General features: G+C 35.6%; 1 protein-coding gene across 2 annotated transcripts in view; it reads left to right on the top strand.

The window, feature by feature from the left end:
- Positions 1–21,519, top strand: part of LOC149794940 (uncharacterized) — a 54,213-nt gene that overhangs the window by 19,779 nt on the left and 12,915 nt on the right. For both annotated transcript variants that reach the window (XM_089964602.1, XM_089964601.1), the window contains exons 7-9: positions 3,224–3,457; positions 9,180–9,404; positions 14,184–14,339. In XM_089964602.1, coding sequence (XP_089820728.1) covers positions 3,224–3,457; positions 9,180–9,404; positions 14,184–14,339 — 615 coding nt within the window. The remainder of the gene's footprint in view (positions 1–3,223; positions 3,458–9,179; positions 9,405–14,183; positions 14,340–21,519) is intronic.

Below are 21,519 nucleotides of genomic sequence, written 5' to 3'. Positions count from 1 at the left end.
TGTGTGTGCAAGGCCTGGGCCTGACGTCCCGCTTGCCAAAGGAATATAAACGATAGGTCTATGGTAAACATCATGTGCATTGTGCAGACAATAGGTGTATGGTAAAGGTTAACATCGGTCTCTCTTGCTCCCAAATTCTTAAGAAAATGTGTTTTGTGTATGTGTCTATTTGGTGTGGAAGTACTGCACAGAGCCTGGATTAGAGGTTGTATTTTGGATAGTGTTATTTATATTTTGGATTGTGTTATTTATATTTTCGACTGTGTTATTTATATTTTGGATAGTGTTATTTATATTTTGGATTGTGTTATTTATATTTTGGATAGTGTTATTTATATTTTGGATTGTGTCATTTATATTTTGGATTGTGTTATTTATATTTTGGATAGTGTTATTTATTTATATTTTGGATAGTGTCATTTATATTTTGGATTGTGTTATTTATATTTTGGATAGTGTTATTTATATTTTGGATAGTGTTATTTATATTTTGGATAGTGTTATTTATATTTTGGATTGTGTTATTTAAATTTCATTGTGTGTGAATGTGTTAAGCAAAATATGTAAATGTCATGGAAATGACCAAAAAAGGTCAGAGCATTTCTCATATTCTGATTTTAATATCTGAATAAATAGTAATAGAAGCATGTTACATATCGCTTCTTCTTCATTCTTATATGAACTTGCTCATACTTATTTCTTTTTCATTTTGTTTGTTTTAAAGCAGAATCTCTCAGAAAATGGACAAATGGATTAATTTCCACTTTGAAAACTTGGAATTTCTGTAATCCATAATGCCTGTATATGAAAAATCCCTTGACTAGTGCCACCTACTTGTCTTCTTTCTTCAAACAAATCATGGAACAGAACTTAGCATGAGGGTGTATCTTGGTAGTATCTGAGACAAGTTCATTGATCTCTGCTTGATATTAAGTTCAAGGTTCATGGCCATGACAAAGAATTTTTGTGTTATTTTTGTATGCAGTTTTCTCTTTTATATGTGTGTGTGTGTGTGTGTGACACTGTAGATGATATCAATATACTTGTTACATTATGAGCACCTGCAATTTTTCAAGCAGTTTTTTTTTTGGAAATGCAGGTCTTGCCAGCCTATAAACAGTTGTTCTTCTTTAAAAGAAATAATTTGCTGTAAACTTGACCTTCTATGTTATTTCTAATGTTTTAAAAATTTATGAAATTTTTCTAAAGCCGATCTTTACCATTGATATCCCATCTTTGTTTCTAATATTATATACTGTTATATCCTGTTGAGAAATAAAAGAATAATAATGCACCATATTTGTTGGTGTGGGATATGGAAACCAGAATTTATTTCCTGTAACTCTGTAAAACCTTGTTCCTGTATACAAATTCTGAGCCTTGAGTGCGGTTTGCGTATCACAATGTCTTTGTTACTTGATCCACATTCTAACCCTTGTTCATGCATATAAATTCTGACTCTCAGGTTTGGTTCCATTCTCCCACACCAGTACATATGATTTTTCAAGAATGCTGAAAAGCCTTGTTCCTGCATACAAATTTGGACTCCCAGTGGGGCTTGCCTTTCCCAAATTGTGATCCTCAGTGTGGTTTCCTTTTCCCAAATTCTGACCTTAGTGCGGTTTCCCTGTCACAAATTCTGTACCTCATTGGGATTTCCCTGTCACAAATTCTGTACCTCAGTGGGATTTCCCTATCACATACTAGAGCATTTTGATGGATTTTATTATTCTCATGAACATGTTAACTCAGATTTATTAGAAAATACTTTTGATACCATACTTGTAATTTCTGAAAATATATGTTTGAGATGGTTTTAAAATATTCCTAGTTCAAAACTGAAAGGAGGGAAGAAACAGACATTATCTTGAATTTCTGCATATTCCCTTTGGTCAGTAGAGCATCAGTTTCTTCAAGGGACTCTTGTTTATGTGTATTACATTCAAGTGATTGTATGCCAGCATTGTAAAGAGGACTTGAGAAATGTAAAGTTAATGATGATGAATATTTTTCAGCTATAGACATTTGTTGAGGTGAATATAGAATTTTATGAAACTGTAAAAATCATTGACCATCAGAAAGCAAAGGTCTGTATGGTACATTTATCAGTTTTTATAACTCGACGTTGATTGAAATAAAGGTGTATACTTCTTTTATTATTTCATTTAGTGTCAGACTTTGAAACTAAAGATATTTCAAAATAGTGAAAATACAATTACTGCATGATGTTTCAGAAAGATGTCATTTTGATGTTATACCAAAATGGATGGAATCAAGACAATACAATATAACGAATTGCCAGATTCACATGATATTGTATCATCCAGTGTTAAATGTTTTCATAGCAATCCTGTAACACATGTTATATCAGCTTTATATCATTCCAGTGTTAAATGTGTTCATAGTAATCCTGTAATACATGCTCTATCAGCCTTATATCATTCCAGTGTTAAATGTGTTCATGGTAATCCTGTAACACATGCTATATCAGCCTTATATCATTCCAGTGTTAAATGTGTTCATGGTAATCCTGTAACACGTTATATCAGCCTTATATCATTCCAGTGTTAAATGTGTTCATGGTAATCCTGTAACACATGCTATATCAGCCTTATATCATTCCAGTGTTAAATGTGTTCATGGTAATCCTGTAACACATGCTATATCAGCCTTATATCATCCAGTGTTAAATGTGTTCATGGTAATCCTGTAACACATGCTATATCAGCCTTATATCATTCCAGTGTTAAATGTGTTCATAGTAATTCTGTAATACATGCTATATCAGCCTTATATCATTCCAGTGTTAAATGTGTTCATGGTAATCCTGTAACACATGCTATATCAGCCTTATATCATCCAGTGTTAAATGTGTTCATGGTAATCCTGTAACACATGCTATATCAGCCTTATATCATTCCAGTGTTAAATGTGTTCATGGTAATCCTGTAACACATGTTATATCAGCCTTATATCATTCCAGTGTTAAATGTGTTCATGGTAATCCTGTAACACATGCTGTATCAGCCTTATATCATTCCAGTGTTAAATGTGTTCATGGTAATCCTGTAACACATGTTATATCAGCCTTATATCATTCCAGTGTTAAATGTGTTCATGGTAATCCTGTAACACATGTTATATCAGCCTTATACCATTCCAGTGTTAAATGTGTTCATGGTAATCCTGTAACACATGCTACATTAGCCTTATACCATTCCAGCTGTCCATAGGCTGTAACCAGCTTCAGAATCTGGACATGTCATACTGTGGGGTTTGGCAGGAACATGAACGTGAGGCCCTGTGGACACTCCCCACATCCCTGACTCAACTGTCACTGTGTGGGGTCCTGCTGAGTGACAAAACTATCCTCACAGAGTGTCTCCAGAGACTCAAGCGGCTTAAGTCAGTCCGGTTGTGTGGGGTACCAGCTCTGGATGACAGCTCTTTAGAAAAGGTAGTACCCTACAAAGTAGTACAATTTTAATTTTTTTGATTCAAGTAATTCCGATTTAATGATTATCTGGAGTAAATGATGGCAAATTACATTGACCACAATAATGGATATGTAAAGATGTGATGTTGTCCATTTATCTGTTTGAACATCCTTGAGGTATGGAAAAGGCCTATAGATGTTGTGGTCAAAAGTCAAGGTCAGTGCAGCTCAAAGAAATATGCTATGTTGTAGAGTAGACTGCTTCTTGAGTAAGTTTCTTGACAAAACCTTGTGGATAGCTTGCACTTAAGATAGCAAAGAAACCTTAGTTCAAAACATCATGTTGAGTCTAATAAGAAAATAATGGGTTCTGCATATTGTGTAGTTTCAGACCACATACATTAACCAATGGCCAAAGACTACTTGGTCAGCAATCATGCCAAGTTAGCCATACTATACTCGAGCCAGTTTAGAGAGCTGTTAAACCTGGGTGGGCATTTAGTGAGCCAGTACACTAGTCTTGTTAAATTGTTCTGTATATTGTAACCAGTTGTAAAGTTAATAAATTGTTGTTGTAGAGTTATCCTTTGATTTGCCAGGAAAATACTTGTTATACAGAAATTGCAAAAGATTTGTTCACTTCATCAAAAAAGATGACAGCACCATATTTAACATAATAGATGTATTGTGCAATTATTGAAATATTATTTGGGTTGATTTTGTGAGATTAAAGTTCATAATAAATGCACACTGAAGATGTAGAAAACTGTTGCCATCTTGTCAATACTAATTGGCCAAATTGAAGTTAGCTCCCTTTGATTATATTGTAAGCTTCATTTTGGAGGTGCATTCACTAACTCTCCCACAATGTGGTCATCTAAATAAAACACATGTAAGATCCAACTTTGAGATTGATTTAACCCTAAGAGTTGAAAAATTTACACATTCTTTTATAAGCTGGACATGCAGACTGCATCTGCTGTTGCATAATGCATTGGAAAATCAAGGTTTATGCAGTTTATTAGGTAATCAGTAGAACAAGCAACATAAACCCAGATCTTCTGGTGAATTGTGTATGGTAGTTCAGGGTATGTGTTGTTTGGACCTGAATTATAAGTGATTACAAATGATAGTAAGGAACTACCAGAGATAAATGGTATTTGTATGTTCCAAGAAAATTTTAAAGGTTATTGATAATTTTTAATAGCAGATTTTTCTCACATTGCATTGCAGGATTAAGACACAGTACTCATAATGGATATTATTATTTGAGTATTTACTAGAGAATAGTGTTTGCAGTTATTTAGTCATGTTTTGGTATCATGTTGAATATGGTAGAATTATATTCATGTAAAATTTATCAGTCACTTCATTTGGCTGCTCCAGTACAATATTTCAGTGTTGAATTTATGCTTGGGGCATGGAGTATAATTAAATCATCAAAACTGATTACTGAAAATGAAATAGAGAGAAAAATAAATTCTTACACCATACCTGTTACACATGTTACAACCCTAGGTTTTAAAATATGTAGCAGAAAGAAGTGAAACCAACATTTAAGTAAAATCAACAAGCATACAAAATGTAAATTAAAGAGAGACTTAAATATTTAGAATTAAGTTCCAAGTAATCCTAAATGTCCTATCACAAGTCAAAAGTATAGAATGTTCAGAATGAATCACCAGTCTTGAATGTCCTGATATAACAATGATGCAGTCTAGAATATCTTTGAATGAGTTTACAAAAATCCAGAATAGCATGTAAAAATCCAAACGTCAATGAGTACTTTAGTAATTCCAATGAATATTTTAAATAAATGGTTTCTCTCAAATTATATCTGACAGATGGTTTTAAAACGGGAATTAATTATTTATCGAATCCCTATTTATACATATTTTCACTTGACCAAAATGTGAATTGTTCCAACAGAAAATTCCATTCTAATTGTAATTGGGCTTTGAATGTTCCAAACTCAAATGCTATGTAAACATTCTATTTATAATGTACAATTATGGACAAAAGTTAGCTATGTAAACATCCTGTTCACAACTTACAACCATGGATAAAAGTGAAGCGCACAAGATAAATGAAATATATATCTCTTTTGTCCCCTTTGGTTTTTTTTAAACATTGGTCAGTTTGTTTAGCATTATAATAACCTTGGTATTAGTACTTTCATACGTTGGAGCAGTTGCATAACCTATTTATTGACATGTACTTGGGATCACTTTACATATGGCAGAAAATTACCTCCAAATTAATTGTCAAATACACAGTTGAGACTAAATATATAAGATTGAGAAAGTTTCAGTAGTGGAGTGAATATATTTGTCATGGACCCATTAATATTGCCAGATATAATTTTTGATCTGAACTTGGAAACTTTAGTTTTTCTTACATGAACTAAATGGGTACCCTATAACTAATTTTACTACCCTGGTAATTATGAACAGTTGGGTACACGAGTACCTGGGAACCTGTTGACATCTTTAAGTAGATGTAGACCTTGTTGCTGCCATTAATTTAGTAGAAGGTTTGAAGGTCATGCGAGTGTCATTAAGGTTTGACTTGTTAGTATTGGTCATGGAGGGTAGGATGAGGTGGGGGAAAATATGTTTCTAACCAGGATATTTTTGTTTCTTTTCTCTCAAGATTTTTATATTCAGCTTATACAATGGATATAATTGTTTTTGTTTTTTTTAAGCTATTTGAGGGTCAGAAATTAACCCCCCTCCAAAAAGATTCAGTCCCCCAACCCATCCCAAATGAAATGGTTGCTCTCTTCATGTTAACTTGCACATATTAGGAGTTGCCTATTTCATTTGGGGGGATGGGTTAGGATATTCTTTCTGATCAGGGTATTTTTGTTTCATTTACCTGAAGATTAGTTATATTTTTAATCTACCTGATAATACAATGGATACAGATCTTGTTTTCTACTACTATGAGCAAGAATATTTTTTCAAGTAATTTTGAGGATTGAAAATAATTTTAAAACAAACCCCAGGTCCCTCTCTACATTTCTGAAAGTTCAGTCATGGATCCATTTGAGACTTCCCTGGTGATCTTGTTAAATTCGCTTGCAAAAGAATTTCTTTCTTAGTATTATTGATATCTAGGGACATTTCCTAATTCAGGACTCAATGTTTGCCCCACAACTGCAAACTGCAGATTTTGCACTGCTACAAACTACGAAGTACCAGATATGCTTATTAGCTCTTGTGTCATGGCCTGTTGATCATTGGCTTATTAGCTCTTGTGTCATGGCCTGTTGATCATTGGTTATTAGCTCTTGTGTCATGGCCTGTTGATCATTGGTTTAATGATGGGATTGAGAGCTAAGTTCATGCATTGTCCTGACGATGGATGGTGTTATGGTGTTTGCATGTTTGTACAAAGAATAAAATGCTTCTCCTTACTGGTGTGCTTCACCAAATTCAACTCTGTTAGCAAAGGGTTCTGAAATTAGTTTTGCAGGGCTTTGCTCAAGTTGCAGATGATTCATTCTTTCCCTGAATCATGAGAACATTTCAATATATTGCCTTGGAAAATGCATCACACTTACACACTGTTCCGTCTACCAAAATAATCATGTTTTGCATTTTATAAAACGAATCACAATCCAACTTCTTAGAAACACTGCTGCTAATCAAGAACTAGCTATTAATGTTTAATAAAGATGGCTGAAACATTTTTATTTGAACCCCCTAAGTATCACAAGTTCTCTTTCTTCAACATGCATCTCTGTTTTCCAAGCTTCAAAACAAATTGTATTGTACCACTGTGTATTTTGCAAATTAGTTTAATGGGCTGTCCCAGAGCAGTGCTTGAAGGACAAAATCTCCCTAGCTATTTTTAATTGTGTAATTTGTGCATTTGTTGTTGTTGTGACTTTTCGTTTTAATAAAATTGATGCCAGTTAACTGTACAAACTGTCCTATGGTAATAGTTTCCATTAAGCATATTGCTTCTTATTATACAGGCTACAGGCATATATTGTGGTGTCAAGAAAGTTCTCACTTCATGAGATTTTATGGTGTTTTCATATGGGATATGATGAGAGTCAAATATTGTGATTTTTGCATGACATATTGTTTATTAGCAAATGTGCTACAGGAACTACAACAAATACACAGTTGTTATACCACTTTCTTAGCTGGAGGTGTAAAATTGGTGTCATATACAGTAGGATAACAGATATACATTAGGTAATATTCTGAAGTGCGTGATATGTTGTGCACCTCTGGCTTATCACCATCAGTAAAGATTTGTTTTGCACCTGGTGTTTAACAATTTAAATTGCTTGATTTGTTGATAAAACATGAGCATTAATTTAAACCAGTCTAAATCTGATCAGTCAGACCAGTGATTTCAACCAGTGTAGATCTGATCAGTCAAACCAATGATTTAAACCAGTCTAGATCTGATCACTCAGACCAATGTTTTAAACCTGTCTAGATCTGATCAGTCAGACCAATGATTTAAACCAGTCTAGAGCATCAATCAGACAAATGATTTAAACCAGTATTGATCTGACCAGTCAAACAAGTGATTTAAACCAGTCTAGATCTGATCAGTCAGACCAGTAATTTAAACCAGTCTAGATCTGACCCGTCAGACCAATGATTTAAACCAGTCTAGAGCATCAATCAGACCAATGATTTAAATCAGTTTAAACCAGTATTGATCTGACCAGTCAAACCAGTGATTTAAACCAGTCTAGATCTGATCTGTCAGACCAGTGATTTATACCAGTCTAGATCTGATCCATCAGACCAATGATTTAAACCAGTAAAGATCTGATCAGTCAGACCAGTGATTTAAACCACTCTAGATCTGATCAGTCAAACCAATGATTTAAGGGGGCGCTCACTAGTTATTATGTACTTTTGAGAGAGTGACGCATATAAGGTGAAGTTGTTTGCATTTAAAACATGCACAACGGAGAGAATGTTGGCATACCACTATGCTGCATTAATGTAACATGGATGATATTTCTTTTGGATATTGTACTTTTGGAAATTGTACATGATCTAAGCACACTGCTAACTAAAATGACTGCTCCCTTGTGCTGAAAAATCAGCCTGAATTAGTCTAAAGTACACTATGCATAGCAGCTATTAAAATAGGGAAAATGAATTTTGCCAGACTAGACAATACCAGCTTATGAAAGTGCAATGAATGAATTACCAAATATATAAAATGTCGAAAAAAAAGTTATTTAAACCAGTCCAGATCTGATCAGTCAGACCAGTGATTTAAACCAGTCCCGATCTCATCAGTCAAATCAGTGATTTAAACCACTCTGGATCTGATCAGTCAGACCATTTGTTTAAACCAGTCCAGACCTGATCAGTCAGACCATTGATTTAAACCAGTCTAGATCTGATCTGCCAAACCTAATTACATGTTCTCTGGATTAATTTTGTTTGGAAATAAGATGCAGGAAGTCATCAATACTAGCATTGGTGTTGAAGTTGCCAGTTAGACTTGAACAAATCCCTGATAACAGATTTATAATCTTTTTATTTTAGACATTAAGTCTTATACATTTAGTTTATATTTCGTTCTTTCATTCATAATAATATTTTATTGAAATTGTATAGAGCTTATAAACAGATCATTTGATAAATGATTTTATAAAAGCAGTACAGAACAAAAGATTGTGAGCATCTTCTTATTTCTTTTCTTTCTGTTGGATTCAATACAAGAAAATATACCTACATGCATGTCTTGTTTACAGATACTGCAGTACACAGGGGCTGGTTTACTGGAGTTGGACCTAAGCGGGGGCCAAGGAGCAGCCCTTACAGATGCAGGATTAGCCTTTGTGACCCAATACTGTATACGGCTGGAGAGTCTTGCAATTAGCTTATTGAGAAATGTGACTGGTATCTCACTGATCCCCATCTTCCAAAATCCAGAAAGGGCTGCCTGCATCAAATCACTTTTCCTTAGTGTCAGAAATGTACATAAACTTAATATTTTGTTACAGATTTTCTTTACTATTACTAAAATGATATTGTTATTAGGATTGCTAATTTTAGAAGAAGGGTTTATATGAGTATGGAACAAATTCAGTTTTATTCTCCAAGGGAGATTATTATTGTAAAATAATTGGGTTATCTTATGAAATCAAAGCAATTAGAGAGTTACAATTCCTGCCAAGCAGGAACTGAATCCATGCTGAGAGACACAGCATCTTTCTCTTAGTTCTCTTGCACCAGTTCCCTAACCTACATGGCTTGCACCAGTTCCCTAACCTACATGGCTTGCACCAGTTCCCTAACCTACATGGCTTGCACCAGTTCCCTAACCTACATGTCTTGCACCAGTTCCCTAACCTACATAACTGTGCATGTTTCCACAAAAAGGGGATGCAAACAAAGCCAATAGATAGGACTTGTGGTGTGTGAAATGTTACTAGCTAGGCAGAATATCTTAACTCTTGTCTATATACACAAATCAAGTGAATTTCTTACTATGTGTGTAAGGTTCATAAATGAAATTATGATAAATTAACATCTATACATCAAACAGGGAGGAATTTAGATATCCGAAGATACCACATTATGTCTTTGAATACGTGATTATGTGAAAGTCCTGTCTCATTAATGATGGGATGAAACTTTGTACACTTATATAACATCACATGAGTGTTTTTCAGGTTGAAGACAGACTGTTGTTATAAAGTAATGCAACCATAAGTGTGTGATAATATAGGCTGGATAATCAAGAACTTTATAGGCCCTTAGAAAATATTTTAGTTTCTAAATTCTGCACTCTTTCAATATTACTGTCTCAGACATTTTAGACACAATAGTAATATTTGCAGTTTTCATAGTTTCATTTAGATCATCATCATCATCAAAGATATTAGAAATGCTAATTATACTATTAACAAAAACAACATCGACATTTGTCAGAGGCTAGTGTAACAATATCCTGTTGATGTTGTCATTATTATTATTATTATTATTATTATTATTATTATTTATCCTCAACAGAAGGACTTAATGTAATATTTTCTTGTCCTTTATTCTTATAATTTTTGTTTATTTCTTTGATAATTTAAAACCCAAGGAAGAAGGTTTCTCCTCATAATAAAAAATAATTGCCAGAGATAAATGAAACATCATGGGCATGATTCAAGGCGTGACTAAGTCATTCTTTAAAGTTTTATGAAGATGTCATGATTGTGATATTATAAAACAAGAGCATGGCGAATAATCAGAGTAGTATTCCTTTGTGGTGTTTTAAATATCAGAAGTATAATACTAACACAATTCTCCTTCTCAAAAGTGTATGTGACCTTGATCTTTGTACTTCTGACCTTTGACATCAGTAGCTTTCTTTCATTTCTCAAGGTCATGTCTTTTATCAATGAGAAGTTTTGGACAAGGTACATAGTCCAGAACTAATTTATTTTGCAGAAACCAGAATTAGCATATTTTAAGGGATTATCACATATCTAATATGAAAACAATAGCATAAATTTAATTTATAATTCATTGAAGCAAATTGATATTTATCAAGGAAAGATAATCTAGTTTAATGAGATCTCTCATGTTTTCATTTTATTGTTAACCTTACTGGTTTAAGTTCACTTGTACAGATGATGCCCCACCCTGATATCTGCCCATTTGTCTCTCATGACTTGAACACGTAGTTGTACTTATTTAGCACACATAATGGTGCTTATGATAACATCAAACTTTGTAACACAATAAATATATTTCTTACACCATCTTGTCTGAGAATGTTGGGTGCATGGAATGTGCAAGCTTAAACCGAAATTGAATTCCATTTTGCAAATATTGATCGTTAAATGGGAAAATTTGTATGGAATATGAGTCATTAGCTATTTTGGATTTTAAAAAATGTTCAATTTAGGCACAGCTTGTGTGAAATAATTTTAAACCTTGTAATTCTTAACCTGGATTACATAAATGTGTAGTGACTTCCTCCTTGTATAGAATATTGTGTAATCAGTTAGGTAACATTACAATATAATGTATTGTCATGGAGTCTGGCAAGTTGATGAGGACAATGTGTGATGATTTCCTCCCCGTGCAAATATTATATAATCAATTACATGCCATAAAAGTATAATGCAGTGTCATGGAGTCTAGCAAGTTGATGAGGACAATGTGTGATGATTTCCTCTCCATGCAAATATTATATAATCAATTACACGCCATAAAAGTATAATGCAGTGTTATGGAGTCTAGCAATCTGATGAGGATTCATACAAATATTGAATAGAATTATCTCCCTTGGTCTATACAGTATTCTAGAAATCTGAACAACTTCTGACCGTAAGCTTACTCAGCCATAAGACATTTTAATAAGGACTTTTATTTTGTCTCATGATATTCTCAGTAGTATGGGATTTTTATTTAAAGTTAATTTAGTACTAATTAAATTTGTAACATATTTGAAAACTTGTTTAAAGGTTATGGCTCGACCATTTTCCATATATTTCTTAAAGAGTTTGGATTTTTAATTAAATAAAGTACCAGAAGACTTTCTAAGATAATCCTGGCTAAAAATATATTAGACCATAGGGTGAACATGTCTGTTATTCTCATTCAGGAAGGAAGGAGGGAAGGATTTTTCTGATTATATATATATATATTAGTCATTTTAGAAAGGTTGTACTTTAGATCATTTGCTAAACACATTAAATGTATGCTGATTTTCTAAGGCATCATAGTGAGACTAGTTTCTTGTAGAAATCTAAGTTTAAAATTGACTGAGATCATTGGTGTAAAGTATTCATCATACTTTTTCTTTTTATAGCAACCATCATCATCAATCCCATCAAATTTTATAATATTTTCTAACCCCTCCAATACTCCTCCTCATCCCAGAAGTTACCACAACCCCCCAGATAGTGCCCCACATGTCATAATACAAAATCCATCACATATATAGGTCATCTTAGGCATGTGACTCTATATATAAACTTTGATCATATTATATTTGAAAATGTTGCATATCTTGCCTTTGACCCATCCTAGTGATCCAGCGGATGGGATCCATTGATATTTCTTCCCATCCCAACCCAACCTTTGCAGATGTTACTTAACTGCAAATTAGTGTGAATTTCCATCCAGTAGATTTAGATCAGATGTAATGGACAGACATTGTCTATTTTTGTAGGGCTTCAAGCCAAAAGTATAGATTTCCTGATCTGCCAGAGAATTAAGTGACAATAGATCCAGCTCTTTGTTCATGGTTCACAAGCGTAGGTGTAGGTCTCATGATCTGTCAGAATATGAAGTGTTGTGGTGTTTGGTCTAAATATGGCTTCAGGCAAATTATGTAGACCTGATCTGCCAGAGCTTTAGTTGCCAGAAAAATGAAGTCTGTGTTGTGTATTTTACTTGTGTTTTCAAGCAAAGAGCTTTGTCATCCTGAACTGATAGAACATTAAGTGCCATCAGATGTCAGTCTGTGTTATTTGTTCTGCTTATGGCTTCATGCAAAAGGTATAGACCTCCTGATCTATCAGAAAATTAAGTGACAACATATCTAGGTATGTGTTTGTTCTGCTTTTGGCTTCATCTAAAAGTGACAGCAAAATCCAAGTCTATGTTGTTTTTTCTGCTTTCGACTTCAGCAAAGAGTGTAGACCTCCTAATTGGAAAGTATCAGTTGACAATATATCCAGGTCTCTGTTGTAGTGTTTCAGGCAAAAAGTGTAGACCTCTTGGTCCGACAGAGTTTGGTAGCCAAGGGATTATTTGTCTTATTCTTGTGTATTCAAGGTTTAGGAGGTAATAAATTCACTACCTGTTAGTTTACAGGGTGTATGAAATATTTTGATTAAACTTGATATGCACTCTTTGCCTTTGACTCAGTATGTATAGGGTCCACGCTTTCACTGTGTAAAGGGTCCACCCTTTGCCTTTGACTCAGTATGTATAGGGTCCACGCTTTCACTGTGTAAAGGGTCCACCCTTTGCCTTTGACTCAGTATGTATAGGGTCCACGCTTTCACTTTGTAAAGGGTCCACTCTTTGCCTTTGACTCAGTATGTATAGGGTCCACACTTTCACTGTGTAACCAACCTTTGCCTTTTACTCAGTATGTATAGGGTCCACTTTTTCACTGTGTAAAGGGTCCACCTTTTGCCTTTAACTCAGTATGTATAGGGTCCACTTTTTCACTGTGTTAAGGGTCCACCCTTTGCCTTTGACTCAGTATGTATAGGGTCCACTCTTTTACTGTGTAAAGGGTCCACCCTTTGCCTTTCCCTCAGTATATATAGGGTCCACTCTTTCACTGTGTAAAGGTTCACTGTTTATGGAGTTATAGATATTTATAAAATTTTTGTACATCCTGGTAAACTAACATGTAACTAATAATATCCTTTGATGTAAATTTGTTTCTCACAGAAACCATCTTGTCGTGTCCATCTTTCCATATTTTGTTAATTACTGCTTCAAAATCTTGTCTGGGTTCTAATTCCAATATCTTTTATTCATTACTATCAAAATTGCATGGGGTGAATGTGTGTTTTACACTAGAACATGATAACTGTGACCTAATGTACAGGGCTTATTCAGCACTACTTGAAAATACTAACTCAAGCCAGAGAAGTGCCTGATTAGAATGTTAACAAAGGCTACTGACATTGCAGCTTAATTTTGACCTAACATTTGTATCTTGGAGTTTATATTTTCCAGTGTTTCTAAGAAACGTCTAGAATTAATCAAATATTATTTTATTTCCATTCCAGCTGGACTCTGAGATGTTGTTCTTTGTAGCAGAGTCCTGCCCAAACCTGGAGAGACTGGAGGTATCAGGAGTCTTCTGTGTCAATGATGAGCTGCTTTTCAGACTAAGTGGAGGTTGCCCACGCCTTGAGGACTTGGGATTAAAAGGATGTACCCAGGTTGGTAAGACCCCTCAATATGCATAATACGTTTTCACATTGCATCATTCATATAATTTTTTTATAGAACCAAAGCATATATTTAGTATTGGGAGTCATGGTATCGTGACAGGGCCTGGATATTTAGTATTGGGAGTCCTGGTATTGTGTCAGGGCCTGGATATTGCATCAGTAATGTGATCCTTTGCACCTCTGTAGTTTTAGATTTGGTCCCCAGTTCCAACATGTAAGAGTATGTGCTAAGAAGTTTAATATAAAATGAGCACACAACAGTTGATGCATTTATGATTTCATAGTAAATCTGATATGGCTGTGTAAATATAGAAAATATTGGATTTGATTTGAAATCTACATGGGTCCTACTTGTCATACAGGAATTTCATTTGTCCATCCATCCAAGTTTTCTTGTAACCAATAGAGCTGAGCTTATACCACCTTGCAGATTTTGATCCTTTAAGTATGGAATGTACTTAATATACTTAGCTGTACCTTAAAGTATGGAATGTACTTAATATACTTAGCTGTACCTTTAAGTATGGAATGTACTTAATATACTTAGCTGTACCTTTAAGTATGGAATGTACTTAATATACTTAGCTGTACCTTTAAGTATGGAATGTACTTATTATACTTAGCTGTACCTTTAAGTATGGAATGTACTTAATATACTTAGCTGTACCTTTAAGTATGGAATGTACTTAATATACTTAGCTGTACCTTTAAGTATGGAATGTACTTAATATACTTAGCTGCACCTTTAAGTATGGAATGTACTTAATATACTTAGCTGTACCTTTAAGTCTGGAATGTACTTAATATACTTAGCTGTACCTTTAAGTCTGGAATGTACTTAATATACTTAGCTGTACCTTTAAGTCTGGAATGTACTTAGCTGTACCTTTAGAGGATTTTCCCAGTTGATCTCCACTTTGATATAGTAGTAGTCCATCCCAATGTTTTATCATATACCCAGCATACCTTAGCTTTTATTGTAAACATATTTATGTCATTTGGAATATATACATATTCTTGTGCATTTGGATGTTTTAAGTAAAATTATTGTTATGATTATTCTCATTAATGTTATTAAAATTATCATTATTATTCTTGTGCCTGTGGATGTTTTAATTAAGATTATTGTGATTATTATTTTATAATTTACTTGATTAAATGTAGTTTGAGTAATACACAATTCATCCTTCTCTGGCCCCTTGCTGGGCCCCTCTTTTTCTACTATGGTTTCTCTGCCCAGACATGATGATGTCATTGCAGCCAATATATGTTAATAAGCTAGTAACTAAATTTAGATACATTGTCAAGTTGAACCAGTCAGATGACTGAGTTGGAGCATGTGATCAAACATTGTGTCAGTTAGGGTGTTATTCACATAGCAACTGGGAGACCTTTAGAGATGCATTCCTTTCAGTGTAGATGCTGCATTTAATTTTTAACTTTATTTGCGGAAAGAAATGGATTTAGATTCTCTGCATCAAACTATTCTTATGGATTTGTGCTGGATTTGAATCAGTCTACACTGGGATGTTTACAACATGGCTGACAGGAATCACTGAGGTGACCGTTACAGTTGTGTCAACTCACTTGCTCACCTAGGTTCACCATCAATGGTCAACTATGTATTGACACTACTGGAGAATTAGTCTCTGCCCATGCTTAGACAAAACACTTTTTCGACGAAGCATTCATTTCAACTGGGGATAAAGGAAATGTGTAATTTTTGTTTCTTTCTGGGGATGTAACAGCAACATTTATATGGATAGTCAGCCAATTCTCAGAACAGACAAATTCGCCCATTTGCAACCAGAAGTACCTTTAACAGAGCCTAACGGTTTGACAATTATGCAGTGGTGGTATTGCAAAATACGGTGGTTATGTTAGCTAAAAGTATTCACTCCTTGATTGACTCTAAGAATATTGGCATGAGGGAAGCACGGATCCATCGGACATGCTATTCTTTAGGCATGCAGAATTATTGGTGCTGGATGCCCCTGTCTTGGACAACAATGCAGCAGCTGGGGAAGACAACTTCATCCCTTCTGTGATGGCACAACATAATCTCAGACCCGTTTGAGCTAACTTCAGCCAATTTCATTTAAACATTCAGTGGATATGTGGCATAGTCCTTGCCATTCATGGAGATAGTGTGTCCAAATCTTCATTAACAAATTCAAGAAGGTTCACAGATTCTTCAGCTTTCATCTTATAGACTTGGTCAGGATGACATCACTGTCTTAGTGACATACTTTCTGTCATATTTCAAGGTCACCTAGAATAATGGTGGCTGTTTTCACCCTGGTGGTCGTAATTATTCCAAACTTCTGCAATTGCTTCATAAACTTTTACTGCACAGAGATGACAGACTACCAATTGATAATGTATTCTACAAAAACTCATTCCAGTCCTGGCATGATTCACTCGCAGTGCCTTCCATGTGGCTTTATTTAAGTCCATGTGTCAACCTGCATTTCTTGCATACCTGTGGGTAGGGGAAATTAGACAACCTGGTTGCAGAAATCCAAACTTAACTTCAGTTATCTCAGGTTCAGATCAGTGATGATGGTTTATTTGTCATGTTTGTGCATTACAACACTCTAACGGTACCCTTTATTGCCTTAAGTGTCATGCCACCCACCCCCAATTGCAAGACCAGTGCCCTGTCCATATGCTGCATCAAAATTTACAACTGCTGGGTTGTCATTTGTATCCACTCTACCTTACCTTTGAAAGGGTTGCAGGAGTTCAACCAATCCTTGACCACATTGCTACGTGGCTTGAATCCTCAATTGTTCAAGACTCATGATTTTAGGACTGGGGCAGCAATGGAGGGTGCTAACAAGGGTCTATCGGACAGTCTTATTCGGGTCTTAGGTAGGTGGTAGTCAGATGTCTTTAAGAAATACATCTTCCTGAGCGATAGAATTTCTAGTTTGTAATTCAGTACTGACTTCATTAGTTCTACACATTACCATAGTACTTCCTACTGCCTGGTTCTGCTTTCCAATATTTTCTGCTTTCAGGTTTCCTGGGTGCATAGATGAATAAAGACGTCCACATCATACAGGCACTGCACTTCATATGGGTTCATTGAAGATGTAACCATCGTATAACACATTCTTCCACTGGTGTTCTGTGAAATGTAATACACGCATTTCTGGATATTGTGTGCACAGTTCAGCAGTCTTGTGGATACACAGACCAATAGAACTGTCCATATCATATGGCACTGCACTTCATATTGGTTCACTGAAGAGCACTTCATATGGGTTCATTTGAAGATGTGACTGTCTTACAACACTTCAGTCTCCCACTGACATTCTTTGACTTGGAATACAAATGTTTTCTGGTTATTGTGTGCCTCCTGGCTTCAGAATTCATGCTATTTTGGCACAACATGTGCAGGAGTTTGTGCTTTTTCTGTGTCCGATAATACGTGGTCAGTGTACAGAACTGGCTTCAAGTGTTTGTTGCATATTTTGGCAATGTCAGGCATTGTTGCTCATTCATACTCTTTGCATGAACTGTCAGATGTTTTGATTTATTTTGTCACGTGCTGTCACACCCTGCTGCAGCTTCAGTACTCCACAATTAAGCTGTACCTTGCAGGAATTAAGATTCCACTACTTGCAGGTTGGTCATAGTAACCCTTTTCAGGAGTCCAACAGGTTACAGAGTATACTTCATGGCATAAAAAGGAACATTTTATTGTAAACCCAGATTTTCTGTTACATACAGGATGGTGGTGCAGTGGTCACCTATGTTGTGAGAGGGAGTTCAATGGCTGTGGACTTGCTACTGCAGTGCATGTGCCTAGTGGCATTTCTTGGAATCTTGCAATGTGGTGAATTGCGCTTCAATCATTGCAGAGAAATTCCTCATGCAACTGCCTGAGGATTCAAGATGTGATGTTTTCAATGGACAAACTTATGCTATACTTGCCTTGCCATCTTTAATTTTAAGAAAAAAGAAAAGGCACCCATTTCATGCTGGTGTCAATATTTCAGTCCTTTGGAACTCGTGGTTGTGTCCCGTATCCTCTCTGGAGCAGTATTTGAGTCTGTGGCAGCAAAGAGCTTTGGCTGGAGGTCATGGTGCAGCCACATTTGCAGCTGGAGTTGGTATGGAAGACCATTTAATTAAGACTTTAGGACAATAATCTTCATCATGTTATATGTGCTACATCAGAGTTCTCTCTAACCATCTTCTTTCTGCTCAGGAACATTTGTATACATACATTTAGTGTCGTGTGCTTTGGACACCATTCCTTCCAAATGGATTGTCACATTCCAACTGGCATCCTCTTGGGGGCCTCTAATTTGGTAAATTTTATAACTGAGTGCACTGAACTCTTACTTCAAACTACTTATGCGCTGCTTCTTATGCTTTGTTTTTGCAGTGTGCCCATTTTTCTGCAACCAAAAAATCTGTGTATGTTGGACATAATATTTCATATGGATAAAAGCCTATTCATTCTGCATCATAGAGCATCTAAAAATGCCATTTTCCATCAAGGTGTTGATATCATATTAATGATATGAACTATGATGTCCTTGTGTGTCCTTTCCATGTGATGAGGAAATTTCATTGTATTCAAATATTAGCTGCAGCTTGCCTTTGTTGTTGTTGTTGTTGTTCTTGGGTTTAACGCCATTTTTCAGCACAAGATAGGCTATACATGGTGGCCAGTATAACTGGTGGAGGAAGAACATTGGAAAACCCAGGGAAGAACCACCGATCCATGAGAAGCTACTGACAGGCTTTCCCACGTACCCACGCTAGCCGATCCTTGGACTCGAACCCACGCAGACAGAGGTGAGATGGCAGTGATCCGGAATGGTGAGTGCTTTAGACCACTTGGCTTCTCAGGGCCCCGCTCACCTTTGTGATCCACTGTTCCTCATGGACAATTGTTGCACCTTAAGTAGAACTGTCTTGATTGCTACTATTATGGCTGTTTTGCTCACGTTAGGTTATGATTCACATTGCTATAATGGACACACGTTCCACATGAGGGAAGCCACCAGTGCTGCTAAGCTGGAATTCCAGACCATCTGATCTAACCTTTGGTCGATGGTCCTCTAATGTATATGTGCTTCACTTGTCGGTTAACACTTGTGTCAATCAATGCACTATTCAACTTTTTTACATAGTGGTACCATCATACAATTTTAGAACACATGCCAGTCATTCATTTTCACATCCTATGCTGCATTATCATTTCAGCAGTATCATCTATTGTGGACATGTGAATACCTAACTGGTTACCTAATACATATATCTAATATTGGGAACATCAGGATTATCATGTGGTTCGAAACCTAGTTAATACATTTACACTGTTATTGCTTTCTCAGTCATTATTATCTTTATCTATTCTTACATTTCCTTGAAATGGGAGCCTTTGTTACAATCACACTGTTCCATAGTCATAGGGCTCCCTTCACTTTGTTTGGGCCATTGCCAAATTTCATGCATTAACAACTCTGCTTTTGACCCCCAATTTGTGTCAGTACTTAAATGTACTCTACTATTATGCCCATATATACGTCATACCTGCTTCCTTTGGTGCACGCATGGAGTAGCAGCTGATGTTTGTTATCATAGCAATCCTCAGGATCAGACTTGTCGAGTTTCGGTTATCAGTGTCCCTATATGCCTAGAATCAGCCCCGTGTGGCTCCACATACAGTGTTGGACACTCTTCACAACCCTACAAACTCCCCTCCAAGGGATTCCTGTAGAAAAAATTCAGAGCTCAGCTGGTGCAGTGTGCTGTGACAGGATTTGCCCCCATTATGCCAAAGATTATTTATATTAACAATAAAGTTTATATTGAACCTATGTATTATGTGTTATTTCAAATTAATGTTATTAACATTTTCATTAATGTTATTAACATTTTCATTATTATTATCATTGTTATTATTATTATTATTATTATTATTATTATTGTCTCATCAGTGTATGCTTGGTAAGAGACACAGGTATCAAGAAAGCTTTTGGAAAACATTATATCCTTAATAGAAAAAATAAAACAATATTTTAGTGATACTGCATTTTAGTATGAATTACACCTTTCTTTATGAATAAGGTCTAATTAGAATGGTAGGACTCATATTCCAAGTGATGCAGGTTCCATACCCATGGAAGTCAAATTCGTTCATTTGCTTCTGTATGTCCTTTGGAAAGGCATGTAACTCCCATTCCTTTGGCCTGATATAGCAAAAATGATGTTAAAAGCATCGTTAAAACTATTTTAAAAATCTTCTTAGAATAGTGTATTGTTAAACTTTATTAACAATTAAGATATCTCCTTATCCAAGACAATACACGAGATGCTTTCTTTCGAATCAGTCTTGAATATATTATTACCATACATATCATAGAGAATAGTGAAAACCACGAAAACCAAAAACACTTGGGACCAATTTTATTTGGTTTACTGAGAGCTTTGCAGATGTGAAAATGTATGTCTTTTAATAAGTATTTGTTTTATTTGAGAGAGAGGGAGAAAGAATGTAGAATTCCATTTTCTTTAGAAAATTCTGAAGCAGTAGTTGTTCCTATTCTGAATGATTCCCTTAGTTTTTTTCAATGTAGGTTTTAGTACCAGTTCATGCTCTTATATCCTGTCAGGATTGTTCAATCCTTAGCTAGTCATTCTGACATTGATACATGAAAGTGAAGACAAATGGCAGTCATGTTTACTTAAATACATCTCTCCCACTATAACTTGCACACAACTTGCATATATTCACTCTTTGCTAATGAGATATAATGGCGGTATAACTGGGTGGGCAGACTGGGCTCATTAGCCTTGGCAGGCAACCAGTCTGAGAGAAGGGAAACTCTAACCCCAAACCCGGGCAGATGAAGCTCGTTAGCCTTGTCAGGCAGTTCATCTAGGAGAAGGAAACTCTGATTCAAAACCAACCAAGTCCCATCCATTGGATTATGGCTTCACTGCCTTGTGGATATCTTCGGGAGAAGGAAAGGCTATGGGAGGAAACCCAGACAGAAAATCAGGAGTGGAGCCCCTAAGGTGGCTGGGGGTCGACTACGACCTCCTTCCGGCAGCTCCTGCATCCAAACTGGTGCCAAATGTCATGCTCAGCATTCCTTTGGACCCCACCAGCAAGGACGAGAGGGGGATCCTGACGTCTGGG

Source organism: Sinohyriopsis cumingii, chromosome 7 (genome assembly GCF_028554795.1).
Source record: "Sinohyriopsis cumingii isolate HCF-2022 chromosome 7, ASM2855479v2, whole genome shotgun sequence".
Classification (NCBI taxonomy): domain Eukaryota; kingdom Metazoa; phylum Mollusca; class Bivalvia; order Unionida; family Unionidae; genus Sinohyriopsis; species Sinohyriopsis cumingii.
This window is presented reverse-complemented; position numbering and strand designations above follow the sequence as displayed.